This window comes from Panulirus ornatus, chromosome 31 (genome assembly GCF_036320965.1).
Source record: "Panulirus ornatus isolate Po-2019 chromosome 31, ASM3632096v1, whole genome shotgun sequence".
In the NCBI taxonomy this organism is placed as follows: Eukaryota; Metazoa; Arthropoda; class Malacostraca; order Decapoda; family Palinuridae; genus Panulirus; species Panulirus ornatus.
This window is the reverse complement of record NC_092254.1, coordinates 197,359-215,570: the sequence shown is the minus strand read 5'-3', so window position 1 is coordinate 215,570 and position 18,212 is coordinate 197,359. Positions and strand designations below refer to the sequence as shown.

Here is an 18,212-nt window from a genome sequence, read left to right as displayed (position 1 = left end):
TCATTCAGGTGCCACAGCAACAGCAAAAAGCCGCATATTCTTGCATTAAAAAATCGCATACCTTGTTGACCTGGTTGTGGTTGCTGAACGTACTGACCAGGAGGCTGACTAATGGGTCCCTGAGGACCTACTCCTGGTGGGTAACCAGGTACTCCATACCCTAGGGATCAACAGTATCGTTTTATCATGGTACACACTGCCCAGAGCAGGAAATTCTAATGAGGATTATTGTCTAAGAGTGTTCAAATGAATTCTACTCTCAAGACAAATTCAGATTTTGATACTTTATCCCAGTATTAAATGAACTGTTCCCTTATCACTAAAACAAATACTTTGCTAACCTGAACTGCTTCAATGTTCATTTGTAGTACTTGAGTTTAAAAGATATTCTTAAAATCTCTTGAAAAATCTACCATTAATCGAAGACTGTAAAAACAAGTAATCTGATCTTAGAAATACCACTGTATTCATTTAATAAAAACGCTACTGACAATGAAAGATGCCAAGCACCACCTTCCCGGATTAAGTTGATGAGGCGTAGGTACTAACCTGGTTGTGCATAACCCATAGGTGGATACTGGCCATCTTGAGGATATCCACCAGGAGGAGGGTAAGGTTGTCCTGGAGGAGGGTATGGGCCGGGCTGTCCTGGAGAAGGGTATGGACCAGGCTGTCCTGGTGGAGGGTATGAGCCAGGCTGTCCCGGAGCAGGGTATGGCCCTGGCTGAGGATATGGGCCTGGTTGAGGATACTGGCCTGGGGCACCATAAGGTGGTGCACTTCCTGGGGCTTGAGGGCCATATACAATGTCGCCTGGCTGACTCATGTTTGGAGTTTCTAATACCTAAGTACTCTGAAAAAATAGATATCTTAACATCTATAAAGTCGTATCTCACATGTGAAAGAACATTCAAATTCCATAAAAAGCTGTAATGACTGATCATGGGAACTAATGCCTTTATCAGTGTCATGCATATATGTTATTACCTATTTGTACAGCAGGGGAAAAATCCTATTCATGGGTACCTATCCTCTGAACATAAGAGTGGTACAAGAATGGAAAAACACTACAAAATTAGAGAACTTTAAAGAGATGGGGCCCTACGAGAGTCACTCATTCCCGTACAGTACAATTAGGTAATTACACACACACAAGGATGTGAAGAAATATATCTTTAATGTACAGTGGATGAATGGAACAGAATGATATGGTTGGCAATGACAACATACATATAGTTAAGAAGTTGCATGATTGAGAATGTCCAAGAGATGGGTCCCAACGAGTGAAAAACTTCCTTCCTTTATGTAATCATGCAATCCTTACCAGTATGTAATCATACAAAGACACGCACACACACACACCTGAGAAGTGTTCCTTCATTTTATCATACATGTGTCTACAAAAAATTAAGGGAAACCTAAGAATATATGGAAAACAAAACCAATTATACTCCTCAACAAACATGTAAAAGGATAACTTCTGAAATAAAAATCTATCCATATTTCTACTACCGACATCACCATCACTTGGCAACAAAAAACAAGTTTTTGTACAAGGTTTAAAATGAATAATATAATTAGGAATTTTGAATTATATAAAAAAGAAGCTGTATCCGTAGAATATGGCTTCGGCTTGCACACCACTTCTTAATGACATGAAAGGAAAAACAATTATCATATCTGCCACAGATGATGATGTTCAACCTCATAGCCGTACACTTAAGCCTTGCTGAACTTACAATGGAATTTCTTTTCGGCTGAATCTAAAGGTTGCAGTCCACTGTTTATCCTGTTTCCAAGAGACGAAATCTAATGGAAATGTGCATCGTCATCTACTGATAAAATGCAGATCACAGTCTTTAATGATATGATAATAGACACTGCATACTGGCAGACTAAGTAAGGTAACCTTAAACAGCCTGCTAAGTCACATACCAGTATACAACCGACAAATACACCACAAAACTCTCCGCATTCAACAGCAAATATTTTCAGTAACAATGGCTTAATCTTTCCACATGTGGTTTCTTTTTTTCCAGAATACCAATCTTCACATCCATCCCCTTAACACTGTGTACTTTACACACGTGTTAGGAAACCTGTCAAATTCATGATGATGGAAGAAATGGATATCACACTATTTAAGCACAAAAGAAATGTCTCAAGTCCAATCAAAACATGAACAACTGTGATGGCACATAAACACACTTCAAAATAAAACACAGCGGTGTGCAAGTAGTCATGAAGTATATGGATAAAATCAACTATGCTACACTTCTTGGAATAGAATATGATGTAAATACATAATCATGCAACATGAGTCTATGGAATTAAATGTACAAATCCGCAACTACTAAAATAACGGTATATATATATATATATATATATATATATATATATATATATATATATATATATATATATATATATATATATATATATATAAAGTTCACATAGTAAGGTGATTCGTTTGGGATGTCTAGATACTCTCAATATCAATTCGGTTACAGATTAATAACTAAAAAATGTGGGTCTGGACGTTGTCTATGGACCTTGCTGATATAAATTTACTTCCCACGTAAACTGTCTCCCCATCTCTTGTTGGTGATTAGCTAGTTGCACCGTTAGTCTAACCTTCCATGCTGACTTTTAATTGACTCTAAAAATGTCAGTCACATGTTATCTTAATCAACTAACCTTCGGAATGCTTTCCTTGAAACGTGTGACATCGTTACTGGAAAGACGTACACAATCATAGCGTGATTAAACTATGTAGTGACACTTCACTAATAAGGGAGTCCGGATCTAGATTTTTCACTGCTGGCACACTTACCCACTGTCACTGCCAACACCCACGCGCTCCACTTCATATTTCTTCTGACTACAACAAACGAGTATTGTCACTGATACCATACGGTTTACCACACGTGACAACCTAACATACATAGCACATGCCATTTCACAGGGAAAGTCTTGAGAATTACCAGTCAAAAGCTACCCCTCACGTCCTCTATCACTTGCCAACGGTCACCATGGAGATGAGGGATGGAGGCAGAAGCGAAAGACGAGCAATGCGGAGGAACATCACGACTGCTTGTGCCTCCTACGTGTATCTAAAAAAAAAAAACCGACATAAATTCGAGAAGAATATTAACTAGAATGTTTTATGTCCAAGTATCATTTGTACAAAATGCGCGAAATATGAGGAACTCATAAATTATGAAAAGTTGTGTGAGTGCGTGGACAGACAAAAAGCCAGGCTATTCTGCGTGTGCGTCGCCGCATCCGAACCCAACGCCAGTGATGCCGACTTTCCTTTAATCTAAATTGAAATTCTTTACCTTTTAGAGCCGGAAGGACATATTCAATTTACGTCTTCTTTTCGGTAACAAAATTACATTGTTTTTTAATGTGTCGTACACATAAATGAATACTCAACAAATATTGCAATACAGAGTAACTGGCTACTTCTATGTTTGTGCGTACAGAACGGCGCCATGGTGTCCTACGAGGGAGTAACGAGACCTTAGCGAGAAAAATAACGAACATTCTGTGATTTTCTCCCTCAATCGTTTGCAAACACTTATAATATAATACGATAACTCCTCAGTTGCATGTGTAGTACTAAATTCAAGTCGACATCTCTTTACAAGTGTGAAATGGAGGCCAAAAAGAGGAAAGCTCGCTTTTCCGTTCACGAAATCGACGTCCTAGTTCACGAGGTGTATAAGAACAGAACGACGCTCTTCTCCAAGCTGTGCACCACAGTGTCCAACGAAAAGAAGATGACAGTTTGGCAGTCCATAACGGAGAGCGTTAACAGAGTGTGTACGGTTCAGCCACGGACTGCTGAAGAGGTGCGGAGGAAGTGGTATTACTATCTCAGCGACAAAAAGAAGGAAATCGCTCATCGAAATGTATCAAGGAAAACGGAGTGTAACCCACAGCTCCTGAAATACAATCCGGCCGACCTGAAAATCCTGGAACTTTTGAGTGAAATAGACGCTGCTGGGGGTGGCAGCGCCCTACACGGTGCAGTGGAAGGTCTAATTTGTGAGGTCGATGCTGAGGCCTTGTCTCTAAGACCATCCTCGGCATCCAGTGATTTTGACCCATCTGAAGAGCAACGTGGTCCCTCAGGACTTACGTCACCTGAGTCTTCGATACTCCAACTGCCACAAGAGAAAACCACTCCCGCAGGTACCTTATATGTCTCATTTCCTTTCGTTAATTTGTTACTGATGTGCTTAATGACATGCCTACATCTATCAATAAAAAATACTTCAATATCAAACGTTCGGGTAAATAAAAAATTTCTACGGTTGTTTACACCTCAACCTACAAGTCATATTTACCAACGTCACAGAAAAGATCCATTTGATAAGCAGCCGTCGGTTATTTGAATTAAATCAACATAATTCATCTTTGATTTTTTGTCTTACCTTTGGGCAATAACCTTATATATATATATATATATATATATATATATATATATATATATATATATATATATATATATATATATATATATATATTAATTTTTTTCATACTATTCGCCATTTCCCGCGATAGCGAGGTAGCGTTAAGAATAGAGGACTGGGCCTTTGAGGGAATATCCTCACCTGGCCCCCTTCTCTGTTCCTTCTTTTGGAAAATTAAGAAAAAAAAAAAAAAACGAGAGGGGAGGATTTCCAGCCCCCAGGCCCTTCCCTTTTAGTCGCGTTCTACGACACAGGGAATACGTGGGAAGTATTCTTTCTCCCCTATCCCCAGGGATATATATATATATATATATATATATATATATATATATATATATATATATATATATATATATATATATATATATCCCAGAGGATAGGGGAGAAAGAATACTTCCCACGTAGTCCCTGCGTGTCGTAGAAGGCGACTAAAAGAGAAGGGAGCGGGGGGCTGGAAATCCTCCCCTCTCGTTTTTTTTTTTTTTTTCCAAAAGAAATAACAGAGAAGGGGGTCAGGTGAGGATATTCCCTCAAAGGCCCAGTCCTCTGTTCTTAACGCTACCTCGCTATTGCGGGAAATGGCGAATAGCATGAAAGAAAAGATATATATATATATATATATATATATATATATATATATATATATATATATATATATATATATATATATATATATATATATATGAATATATTGGACAATCACATGTTTACCAAATGGCGTCCTAGCTTCGTCTCTTCGATGTATATCAACTGACTGTTATATTTCTCTCTTGTCTCTCCCCTGATGATGTGATTATTACACGAAAGTGCACTTGGGAACTTTTCGTGTTTCATTTTCCCCGTGGACTCATAGGAATATCTTGATCACGCGCAAAATTGTGATCCTTTCCAACATTATATATATATATATATATATATATATATATATATATATATATATATATATATATATATATATATATACTCAACAAACTTATACCTCTGTAATCTGAGCACTCATTCTTATCCTCTTTGCCTTTGTACAATGGTACTATGCACGCATTCCGCCATTCCTCAAGCACCTCACCATGAGTCATACATACATTAAATAACCTTACCAACCAGTCAACAATACAGTCACCCCCTTTTTTAATAAATTCCACTGCAATACCATCCAAACCTGCTGCCTTGCCGGCTTTCATCTTCCGCAAAGCTTTTACTACCTCTTCTCTGTTTACCAAATCATTTTCCCTAAACCTCTCACTTTGCACACCACCTCGACCAAGACACCCTATATCTGCCACTCTATCATCAAACACATTCAACAAACCTTCAAAATACTCACTCCATCTCCTTCTCACATCACCACTACTTATCAGCTCCCCATTAGCGCCCTTCACTGAAGTTCCCATATATATATATATATATATATATATATATATATATATATATATATATATATATGAGAAACTGCAGAAGCTGGTGACTGAGTTTGGTAAAGTGTGTGAAAGAAGAAGTTAAGAGTAAATGTGAATAAGAGCAAGGTAATTAGGTACAGTAGGGTTGAGGGTCAAGTCAATTGGGAGGTAAGTTTGAATGGAGAAAAACTGGAGGAAGTAAAGTGTTTTAGATATCTGGGAGTGGATCTGGCAGCGGATGGAACCATGGAAGCGGAAGTGGATCATAGGGTGGGGGAGGGGGCGAAAATTCTGGGAGCCATGAAGAATGTGTGGAAGTCGAGAACATTATCTCGGAAAGCAAAAATGGGTATGTTTGAAGGAATAGTGGTTCCAACAATGTTGTATGGTTGCGAGGCGTGGGCTATGGATAGAGTTGTGCGCAGGAGGATGGATGTGCTGGAAATGAGATGTTTGAGGACAATGTGTGGTGTGAGGTGGTTTGATCGAGTAAGTAACGTAAGGGTAAGAGAGATGTGTGGAAATAAAAAGAGCGTGGTTGAGAGAGCAGAAGAGGGTGTTTTGAAATGGTTTGGGCACATGGAGAGAATGAGTGAGGAAAGATTGACCAAGAGGATATATGTGTCGGAGGTGGAGGGAACGAGGAGAAGTGGGAGACCAAATTGGAGGTGGAAAGATGGAGTGAAAAAGATTTTGTGTGATCGGGGCCTGAACATGCAGGAGGGTGAAAGGAGGGCAAGGAATAGAGTGAATTGGATCGATGTGGTATACCGGGGTTGACGTGCTGTCAGTGGATTGAATCAGGGCATGTGAAGCGTCTGGGGTAAACCATGGAAAGCTGTGTAGGTATGTATATTTGCGTGTGTGGACGTATGTATATACATGTGTATGGGGGTGGGTTGGGCCATTTCTTTCGTCTGTTTCCTTGCGCTACCTCGCAAACGCGGGAGACAGCGACAAAAAAAAAAAAAAAAAAATATATTCGTCAAAATTAACTCCCTTGGTCAACAGCCATACTCAACTACTTTTCAATACGTCCCATCCTCCAACTTACATGTGTCGGGAATATATAATTTCATGTATCCATTCGTTACATGATGAAGCAGAGCTATATCTAAACAACAGTATCTTCATGAATATCCATAATGTTTAGAAACTGAAGTACAAAATTGTGAAAATAAAGTAATGTACTCTATTCTTTCCAATTAAACTAATAAAGTACGTATAATATACTGTACATATGAAAGGAAACTAAGTTTGTCACATATGTCTATGCATCCATTATACTAACATATACGTGTACAACTCCCAACATACACACAGTTCACTCAGGATACATGCGGACTCGGGAGAAAATTGGCTAACATTCTCCACACACACAAATGCCATTACCAACATGCTTGTATAGCTAAGCGCATACTTCACTTACCGACACATAAGGATTCGAGACGTAAACCCCGCCTCTGTGAAGAAAAGTCATAAATTTTCCGTAAATGTGACATTTACTTTCGCAAGGGTGTAATTATATATTTCCCTTACCATCAAGTGGAATTATACCATAATTATACTATTTAATGTAGGAGGCTAAATCACCTATGAATTATGGACAAAACATAAACTCCAAAATCGAGGTTATTTATTGAATAGGCTAATGTTACGCCAAACAGAACAAGGTTATTATACTGAAATTACACAGAATTTACGATGTAATGATTTACTTACGAGACAAAGTTTTTTAAAACCTAAGCTTATCAAAGTAATAAATGAGGTAACGATTAGGTTATTAAAATTCTAATTTGGTTACAAAATACGAAAATCAAAGCTATTATTAGCGTAGCCACCAATAGTCTACGGTACCCACAGTGATATTCATTAGGTTATGTTTAATAAATGAGAAAGCAATTAACTGGGATACATTTAGGATGCTAATTGTTTAATTTCCCATCCAAATTTATTGGACTTTTTTTTTTATATTATTTTCCGTTTACACGTCAGTATTTTCCTTTGAGTTCTCTCTCGTTTATAGACTTTCATTACATTCTTAAGCTGTTCTTTTCGCACGCTCCAAGTTATGAATGTATTTACAAGACTTTACCTCTTATGTTTCAGATCATCAAGCCGCAGCTTGTACACCAAAGATCACCACACATAAAGAATGGTTAGTTCTCTCTTGATATTACTAAGCCAACTGTTCGTCTTTTTATCTCCAATTTATAACACATAGTTCCTAACAACTGTTACATAACATGTATTACATCAAGGTTTACGGTTTAACTCTTTAGGTCGCGGGTCGAGTAAAATCTTGACAGATCTATTTATCTCTGTACTATCATTATTACATTAAATATTTATTATTACTATCTGAGAGTTTGTTGATGGATACAGTATAAGACCTTTCAGTATGAAAACTATGGTTACAAGAGTATAATTTAATTTTTACTTAAAATATTAACTTTTCTCTTGTGTACTGCTCGTATAAGTTGTAGGTTTTAGAAAGCATATTTTCTTCAGTAGCAGGGCTCAGATTACGAGGAATGAACGAACGAACGACCGACGCAGTAAAGAGGAGTCAGTGATTAGAAGGCATAACAATACATGCCTCTGCCAAAGAGAAATTGCGGAGTCTGTCAGCGGCTTTACATGAAAGGACTTCTGAAAGACCCAGTATAGTACAACTAATTATGAAATTAAGTTAAATGAATTGGAGGGCAACGAGCACGAATTCATGGGTGGGGAAAGATAAGTGGTATGGCGAAACACTATCCATAAAGACGAAAACACTTAAAGGATATATGGCGGTGTGTTAACGCGACGGGATGGTAAAGGGCAAATGAATGATAGGAAAACTTTGACTGTGAGAGAAGGAAGCAGTGGCAGAGAATAGAAGATTACTGAAAGAATATAAAAAAGTAAATATATGATTTTATCGAGGATGTAAGGCATGTATACGTGTAGGAAGAGAGGAAAGTGACTGGTTCTCAGTGAATGTAAGTTTGCAGCAGGGGTGTGTGATGTCTCCATGGTTGTTTAATTTGTTTATGGATGGGGTTGTTAGGGAGGTGAATGCAAGAGTTTTGGAAAGAGGGGCAAGTATGCAGTCTGTTGTGGATGAGAGAGCTTGGGAAGTGAGTCAGTTGTTGTTCGCTGATGATACAGCGCTGGTGGCTGATTCATGTGAGAAACTGCAGAAGCTGGTGACTGAGTTTGGTAAAGTGTGTGAAAGAAGAAAGTTAAGAGTAAATGTGAATAAGAGCAAGTTTATTAGGTACAGTAGGGTTGAGGGTCAGGTCAATTGAGAGGTAAGTTTGAATGGAGAAAAACTGGAGGAAGTAAAGTGTTTTAGATATCTGGGAGTGGATCTGGCAGCGGATGGAACCATGGAAGCGGAAGTGAATCATAGGGTGGGGGAGGGGGCGAAAATTCTGGGAGCCTTGAAGAATGTGTGGAAGTCGAGAACATTATCTCGGAAAGCAAAAATGGGTATGTTTGAAGGAATAGTGGTTCCAACAATGTTGTATGGTTGCGAGGCGTGGACTGTGGATAGAGTTGTGCGCAGGAGGATGGATGTGCTGGAAATGAGATGTTTGAGGACAATGTGTGGTGTGAGGTGGTTTGATCGAGCAAGTAACGTAAGGGTAAGAGAGATGTGTGGAAATAAAAAGAGCGTGGTTGAGAGAGCAGAAGAGGGTGTTTTGATATGGTTTGGTCACATGGAGAGAATGAGTGAGGAAAGATTGACTAAGAGGATATATGTGTCGGAGGTGGAGGGAACGAGGAGAAGAGGGAGACCAAATTGGAGGTGGAAAGATGGAGTGAAAAAGATTTTGTGTGATCGGGGCCTGAACATGCAGGAGAGTGAAAGGAGGGCAAGGAATAGAGTGAATTGGAGCGATGTGGTATACCGGGGTTGACGTGCTGTCAGTGGATTGAATCAAGGCATGTGAAGCGTCTGGGGTAAACCATGGAAAGCTGTGTAGGTATGTATATTTGCGTGTGTGGACGTGTGTATGTGCATGTGTATGGGGGTGGGTTGGGCCATTTCTTTCGTCTGTTTCCTTGCGCTACCTCGCAAACGCGGGAGACAGCGGCAAAAAAAAAAAAAAAAAAAAAAAAAAAAATATATATATATATATATATATATATATATATATATATATATATATATATATATATATTTATATATATATATATATTTTTTTTTTTTTGCTTTGTCGCTGTCTCCCGCGTTTGCGAGGTAGCGCAAGGAAACAGACGAAAGAAATGGCCCAACCCACCCCCATACACATGTATATACATACGTCCCCACACGCAAATATACATACCTACACAGCTTTCCATGGTTTACCCCAGACGCTTCACATGCCTTGATTCAATCCACTGACAGCACGTCTACCCCGGTATACCGCATCGCTCCAATTCACTCTATTCCTTGCCCTCCTTTCACCCTCCTGCATGTTCAGGCCCCGATCACACAAAATCTTTTTCACTCCATCTTTCCACCTCATATTGCTATGAGTCCATGGGGAAATGAAACACGATATGTTTCCAAGTGCACTTTCGTGTAATAATCACGTCATTAGGGGAGATACAAGAAAGGAATATGTCAGCTGATATACAACGAATAGACATAGCTAGGACGTCATTTGGTATATCGCTGTATATTGACTGAATTTTTTTTCTTGTATCTCCCCTGATGATGTGATCATTACACGATAGTGCACCTGGGAACTTGTGTTTTATATCCCCGTGGATTCATGGGAATATACTTGATCACGCGCTAAACTGTGAAAGCAATGAGCATTCCCTTCAATATAAGTCAGAATTTATTACTAAAATAATATAATTTTCCCCTGCAGCTTAGTCGCGAGACACGACGCGAACAACGTTAAATTTTTCCAGCCAAACGCGAAACGAGAACGATTATGCGCCAACGACAGCGTCTGCAGCGCTGAGTTACTACGGCTTGAGAAAAAACGCCTGGAGCTGCAGGAGTGTCAGCTACGCGTCCTAAAGGACATCCACAGACAAATGGAAGTGGACTCCCAAAGGAACCACTCCTTCCAGCAAGCCTTCCTGGAAATCCAGAGACAGAGACTAGAACTCGAGAGAGCGGCTACTCAGTAATTTTTTTCTTTCTTGTTCCTTTGTCTTCCATAATTGATGTATTATAAAAGCAAATACTAGAACAACTTGAAGTTTTTACAGATCCAAATGCATACTTTATTCATAAAGCGTCTGGTGGCGCCTAGAGTTCTACAAGGAAAAGTATCTTATCTTTATATATATATATATATATATATATATATATATATATATATATATATATATATATATATATATATATATATATATCAGGGGGCAAGGAGGGAAGTGAGAAGGGGATGGAGTGAGTATTTTGAAGGTTTGTTGAATGTGTTTGATGATAGAGTGGCAGATGTAGGGTGTTTTGGTCGGGATGGTGTGCGAAGTGAGAGAGTCAGGGAGAGTGGGGAAGAAAGAAAAGGTGGTGAAAGCCTTGTGGAAGATGAAATCCGGCAAGGCGGCGGGTTTGAATGGCATGGCAGTTGAATATATTATGAAAGGGGATGACTGTGTTGGGTTTGAATGGTATGGCAGTTGAATATATTATGAAAGGGGATGACTGTGTTGGGTTTGAATGGTATGGCAGTTGAATATATTATGAAAGGGGATGACTGTGTTGATTGGTTGGTAAGGATGTTCATTGTATGTATGGATCATGGTGAAGTGCCTGAGGATTGGTGGAATGCATGCATAGTGCCACTGTACAAAGGCAAAGGGGATAAAGTTGAGTGTTCAAACTCACAGGCATAAGTTTGTTGGGTATTCCTGGAAAACTGTATGAGGGTACTGACTGAGAGGGTGAAGGCACGAACAGATCATTAGATTAGGGAAGAGCAGTGTGGTGTGGTTTCAGAAGTGGCAAAGGATGTGTGGATCAGGTGTTTGCTTTAAAGAATGTACCTGGGAAACACTTAGAAAAACAGATGGATTTGTATGTAGCATTTATGGATCTGGAGAAGGCATGTGACAGGGTTCATAGAGATGCTTTGTGGAAGGTCTAAAGAATATATGGTGTGGAAGGTAAGCTGCTAGAAGCAGTGAGAAGTTTTTATCAAGGATGTAAGGCATAAGTACGAGCAGGATAAGAGAAGAGTGATTGGTTCCCAGTCTGCGGCAGGGGTGTGTGATGTCTCCATGGTTGTCTAAGTTATTTATGGATGGGGTGGTTAAGGGAATGCAAGAGTTTTGGAGAGAAAGGCGATAATGCAGTGTGTTGGGGATGAGAGGGCCTGGAAAGTGAGTCAACTGTTGTTCGCCGATGATACAGCATAGGTGGCTGATTCGAGCGAGAAACTGCAAAAGCTGGTGACTGAGTTTTAAAAAGTGTGTGAAAGGAGAAAGTTGAAAGTAAATGTGAATAAGAGCAAGGTTATTAGGTACAGCACGGTTGAGGGACAAGTTCGTTGGGATGTAAGTTTGAATGTTGAAAAGTTGGAGGAAGTGAAGTGTTTTAGATATCTGGGAGTGGACTTGGCAGCGAATGGAACCATGGAACCGGAAGTGAATCATAGGGTGGGGAAAGGAGCGATGAAGAATGTAAAGAGAGAATGTTATCTCGGTGATCAAAAATGGGTATACTTCCAACAATGTTATATAGTTGCGAGGCATGGGATGTAGAGACGGTTGTGCGGAGGAGAGTGGATGCGTTGGAAATATAATGTTTGAGAACAATAGTGGTGTGAGGTGGTTTGATCGAGTTAGTAACGAAAGGGTAAAAGAGATGTGTGGTAATAAAAAGAATACAGTTAAGAAAGCAAAAGAGGGTGTGTTAAAATGGTTTGGATATATGGAACGAATGAGTGAGGAAAGGTTGATAAAAGAGTATATATGTGTCAAAGGTGGTGGGAACGAGATGTGGGAGACCAAACTGGAGATGGAAGTATGGAGTGAAAAAGATTTTGAGCGATCGGGGCCTGAACATACAGGAGGGTGAGAGGCGTGCAAGGACTTGAGTGAATTAGAACGATATGGTATACCTGGGTCGACAGGCTGTCAATGGACTGAGCCAGGGCATGTGAAATTTCTGGGGTAAACCATGGAAAGGTCTATGGGGCTTGGATGTGGATAGGGAGCTGTGGTTTCGGTGCATTACACATAACAGCTAGTGACTGAGTGTGAACGAATGTGGCTTTTTTTGTATGTTTTCCTGGCGCTACCTCGCTGACGCACGGTGTAGCGGCGATGTTCCCTGTGGGGCGGGTTTGGCGCAGAGAATGGATGAAGGCAATCAAATATGAATGTGTGCATGTGTTTATATGTCTGTGTATGTGTATATGTTGATATGTATATGTAAGTTAATAAGCGTGTATGTATATATATGTGAATATGAGTATAGGGGTCTTCGTTTGTTTACTGGCGCTACATCGCTGACATGGCAAACTGCGAGGCAGGGGCTATAGAGAAGGTTGAACGGAAGTGGGTGGATGTGTTGGAAATGAGATGTATGAGGACAATATGTGGTGTGAGGTGGTTTGATCGAGTAAGTAATGAAAGGGTGAGATGTGTGGAAATAAAAAGGGTGTGGTTGAGAGAGCAGAAGAGGGTGTATTGAAATGGTTTGGACATATGGAGAGAACGAGTGAGGAAAGACTGACAAAGAGGATATGTTTCAGAGGTGGAAGGAACAAGATGTGGGAGACCAAATTGGAAGTGGACGGATTGAGTGAAAAAGATTTTGAGCGATCGGGGCCTGACCATACAGGAGGGAGAGAGGCGTGCAAGGAATACAGTGAATTGGAACGATGTGGTATACCGGGGTCGACGTGCTGTCAATGGACTGAACCAGGGCATGTGAAACGCCAGGGGTAAATCATGACAGGGCTTAAAAAACCAAAACGCAAATCATTATAATACATGACATACACAATAAAAGTGTATGTAGTCTTAGAATTACCTTTAATACCCCAAGATGTACTTACAACAAAACTGGATAACTGTTAAAACTTGAAGTTGACAGGCTTCATGGCCCTAACAGTTGATAAACCTAAACCCCAAATAAACAACCAATACATAGCAAAGAATATTCTCTTTTTATAAATATTAGTTTCGCTATGCACTCCCTACAGCTAGCTCGAAGCCATGCAAGATTATCAGTTACCTTCCATTAAAATTGTATGTCTTATTTTTTTCAATTCTTAGTCGCCGTTTCCCGAGAACGAGATACTGTACTATCAGGAACAGAGAGAAATATGGTCTCGTTGGCCCACATCCAATCTTTCTTTTGAAATGTACCGAAATCACAACCCTATACCAACCACGTTCCCTGGACCACTTCATAACCTCTGGTTCAATCCACTGACAGAAAGTCGCCCCTTGTATACCACATTGCTCCATTTCACTCCACTCGAGTATGCCTTGTGTCCTCCGGCGTGTTCAGGCTCTGAACACCCAACACCTTTTCCAATCCGTTCTTCTATATCAATTTCGACCTCATCCTTCTTTTCTCTTCCACTTCTAACTCATACTCCCTCTATGTCAACGTCTCCTCACGTCGTCGTAGTAGTAATTAATAATAATATTAATGATAATGATAATAATAATAATAATAATAATGGAAATAATAATAACAAAATCAATGTACGTCTTACTGAGATAACTATGGTCAAAGCAAGAAAGTACACAAAAAATACAAACGTGTTGTGTGAACTGGTCATACAAGGATGTCTCGTAAAAAAAAAAAAAAAGATTTTTTCCACGTGTTCGTGAGTCATCATCACCTGACTCATGACGTTTGCGGATTTCCCTGAATGGCCAGCGGCTTCTGACGTCATCGTCGCTCAATAAACCCGTCCCGAAAGGCAAAGTTATACCAACGTCGCCAGTGCAGTACTAAAAAAAATAAAATAAATAAACAAATAAATAAATAAATAAAAATAAAAAATCAAACTCCATATACTTTTTTATTTACAACTATAAGTTTTCAATTATCTACTTGTTATAATCCAGAATATGTTATGAAGGGTTCGTAACATATTATAAGGAAATATGGATTATGTTTCTCACCTTCCTTTTTCCCATACATGGATCAAGGTTTAATACTATAAGTGGTCAAACTGCGCAGCATTTAGGGAGATAGAAAAAAAAATGTTTTAGAATTTGCAAACGTTTTCTGCCTCTGAGGCAGGAAGTGTTTTCCAGGGCGGAAGTGGCGACGAATTCGTGCCTAACACATCGGTCAAGGTTATGGGAGCATGCGTCTTGGCTGGGACGCCAACACGTTAGACCCACTTCCCATTCTTGACACCGACTCGTACTGCCACTTCTGGCGCTGACCTTGGGCTGAGTAGTCGTTCCTGTGGTCTCGATCGATCTTGGAGTAATTCCCTCGGAAGACAAACCCTATAATCACGCCAATGGCAGCTCTTTCTAGAACCTATTATATATTACACTAGGGGGCAGACTAGCCCAGCTGTCTCATTGTAAATTATCACATTCACTCTAACAAACATTTCCTGTACAATCATATCATTACTAAAACACCCATCATTGAAATGAACTTAAAAAATCTAGATACAAGAATGGAATCTGTACTACATAGTAGAACAAAGGATGATTTGAATATCTTATCAGTCACTGTTACGACAAAAACTTCCAATATAACGATGCTAATATCTCAACCAATGCAACAATGTTAACAATATCACATCCCAATGCAACAATATCACACCCAATAAAACAATGTCAACATCACACCCAATGCAACAATGTTAACTATCACACCCAATGCAACAAATTCAACAATATCACACCCAATGCAACAATGTTATCAACATCACACCCAATGCAACAATGTTAACTATCACACCCAATGCAACAAATTCAACAATATCACACCCAATGCAACAATGTTATCAACATCACACCCAATGCAACAATGTTAACTATCACACCTAATGCAACAAATTCAACAATATCACACCCAATGCAACAAATTCAACAATATCACACCCAATGCAACAATGTTATCAACATCACACCCAATGCAACAATGTTAAGAATAACATAGCCAATGGAACAATGTTAACATCACAACCCAATGCAACAATGTTATCAATATCACAGCCAATGCAACAATATCAATATTACACCAAATGCAACAATGTTAACAATATCACTCCAAATGCAACAATGTAAACAATATCACACTAAATGCAAGTGTTAACAATATCACACCCAATGCAACAATGTTAACAATATCACACCCAATGCAACAATGTTAAAAATACCACACCCAATGCAACAATGTTAACAATACCACAACCAAATGCAACGTTAACAATATCACACCCAATGCAGCAATGTTCATATCACACCCAATGCAACAATTTTAACAATATCACAACCAAATGCAACGTTAACAATATCAAACCCAATGCAACAATTTTAACAATATCACACCCAATGCAACAATGTAAACAATATCACACTAAATGCAACAGTGTTAACAATATCACACCCAATGCAACAATGTTAACAATATCACACCAAATAAAACAATGTTAACAATATCACACCCAATGCAACGATGTTAATATCACATCCAATGCAATAATGTTAACAATATCACACCTAATGCAACAATGTTAACAATATCACACCCCAATGCAACAATGCTAACAATATCACACCCAATACAATATTAACAATATCACAACCAATGCAACAATGTTAACAGTATCATACTTAATGCAACAATGTTACCAACATCATGCAACAATGTTAACAATATCACACCCAATTTGATATTAAGAATATCACATCCAATACAACAATATTTACAATATCACACTCAATGCAACAATGTTAACAATATCACACTCAATGCAACAATGTCACACCCAATACAATCCTAACAATATCACAATCATTGCAACAATGTTAACAATATCACACCCAATAAAACAATGTTAACAATATCACATCCAATGCAACAATGTTAACAATATCCCACCCAATACAATATTAACAATACCACACCCAATACAATATTAACAATATCACATCTAATGCAACAATGTAAACAATATCAACCAATACAATATTAACAATATCACACCCAATGCAACAATGTTAAGAATATCATACCCAATGCAACAATGTTAACATATCACACCCAATACAACAGTTAACAATATCACACCCGATACAACAATGTTAACAATTTCACACCAAATAAAACAATGTTAACAATATCACACCCAATACAACAATGTTAACAATATCACACCCAATACAACAATGTTAACAATATCACACCCAATAAACAATGTTAACAGTATCACAACCAAAACAACAATGTTAACAATACCACATCCAATACAACAATGCTAACAATATCACACCCAATACAACAATGTTAACAATATCACACCCAATACAACAATGATAACAATATCACAACCAATACAACAATGTTAACAACATCATACCCAACTTTCCTCTAAGTTTTCGTTCAACTGACATGTTCATCTTTCTTGACCCTTGACATCTACTGCCTCTCCACTCTCATACATTTCCTTTATATCCTGCCATGCCATGGTCTTGCTTATAAATCGATGATCAAAATCGCTTGTAGCTCAACCAGGGTAACCCATAATGAACGACGGCACGACCCTTCATTGTAATGACCTGGTCAGGTCATAGGTCACATCATACGTGATGGTTATACCGTCGTGCTCAAATAACGTTGTGCTAAAAAGAGTTTTGTTTCAATTCTGAATCATGTTCGCCATGGCAGGGCCTACAAGTGATGGCCAGGAGTCTGGTTGACCATCAACTTAAAGTTGTAGGAGACAACGACTTAAAAGTCACCTTTAAGTATACAGGAAGACAAGATTAGGTAAGAATAATGAGTGATAGTTCGTATTGGGACATGTTAAAATATGTACAGTATACCGGTCATCTCCACCGGAAGAACACTTCTAACATCTCCCAGAACAGACATGTACAAACCGATACCAACATTGACGAGGTAACTATAGCACAGTTCTGGAAAATGGAAGAATTCCCGTGGAGAATTTAATTCTGTTTTAACCTCCTGAACATGTGATCACCCTCCAAGTTCTGAGAATGGCTGGTTATTTGGCCATTAAGCCTATCAACTGCCTCGGTCGTTAAGGCCGTCAGCTTCAATTCATAATCATCTAACTACCTATCGAAAACAAAAAAAAAAAAACGTGAACAACTTCTTCAACTGAGCATATTTTACTTTTGTTCAGTGGGGTAACCCGCTTATATTCACAGTGCAAGAACT

General features: G+C 38.9%; 2 protein-coding genes across 8 annotated transcripts in view; one reads left to right on the top strand and one right to left on the bottom strand.

Moving 5' to 3' along the window:
* scramb1 (scramblase 1) overlaps positions 1–18,212 on the bottom strand; it is a 67,007-nt gene that overhangs the window by 39,088 nt on the left and 9,707 nt on the right. For 2 of the 7 annotated variants that reach the window (XM_071680143.1, XM_071680139.1), the window contains exons 2-4: positions 2,985–3,113; positions 550–853; positions 62–160 (exon numbers count right to left, since the gene is read on the bottom strand). In XM_071680143.1, the coding sequence (XP_071536244.1) occupies positions 62–160; positions 550–826 (376 nt within the window). In that variant the 5' untranslated portion in view covers positions 827–853; positions 2,985–3,113. The other 5 variants (XM_071680142.1, XM_071680138.1, XM_071680141.1 and 2 more) reach the window with 4 other exon arrangements.
* LOC139758631 (uncharacterized) lies at positions 3,122–17,371 on the top strand. Its single transcript, XM_071680145.1, has 3 exons — positions 3,122–4,200; positions 7,988–8,036; positions 10,735–17,371. The coding sequence occupies exons 1-3, from the start codon at positions 3,615–3,617 to the stop codon at positions 11,000–11,002; spliced, it is 903 nt and encodes a 300-aa protein (XP_071536246.1). The 5' UTR covers positions 3,122–3,614; the 3' UTR covers positions 11,003–17,371.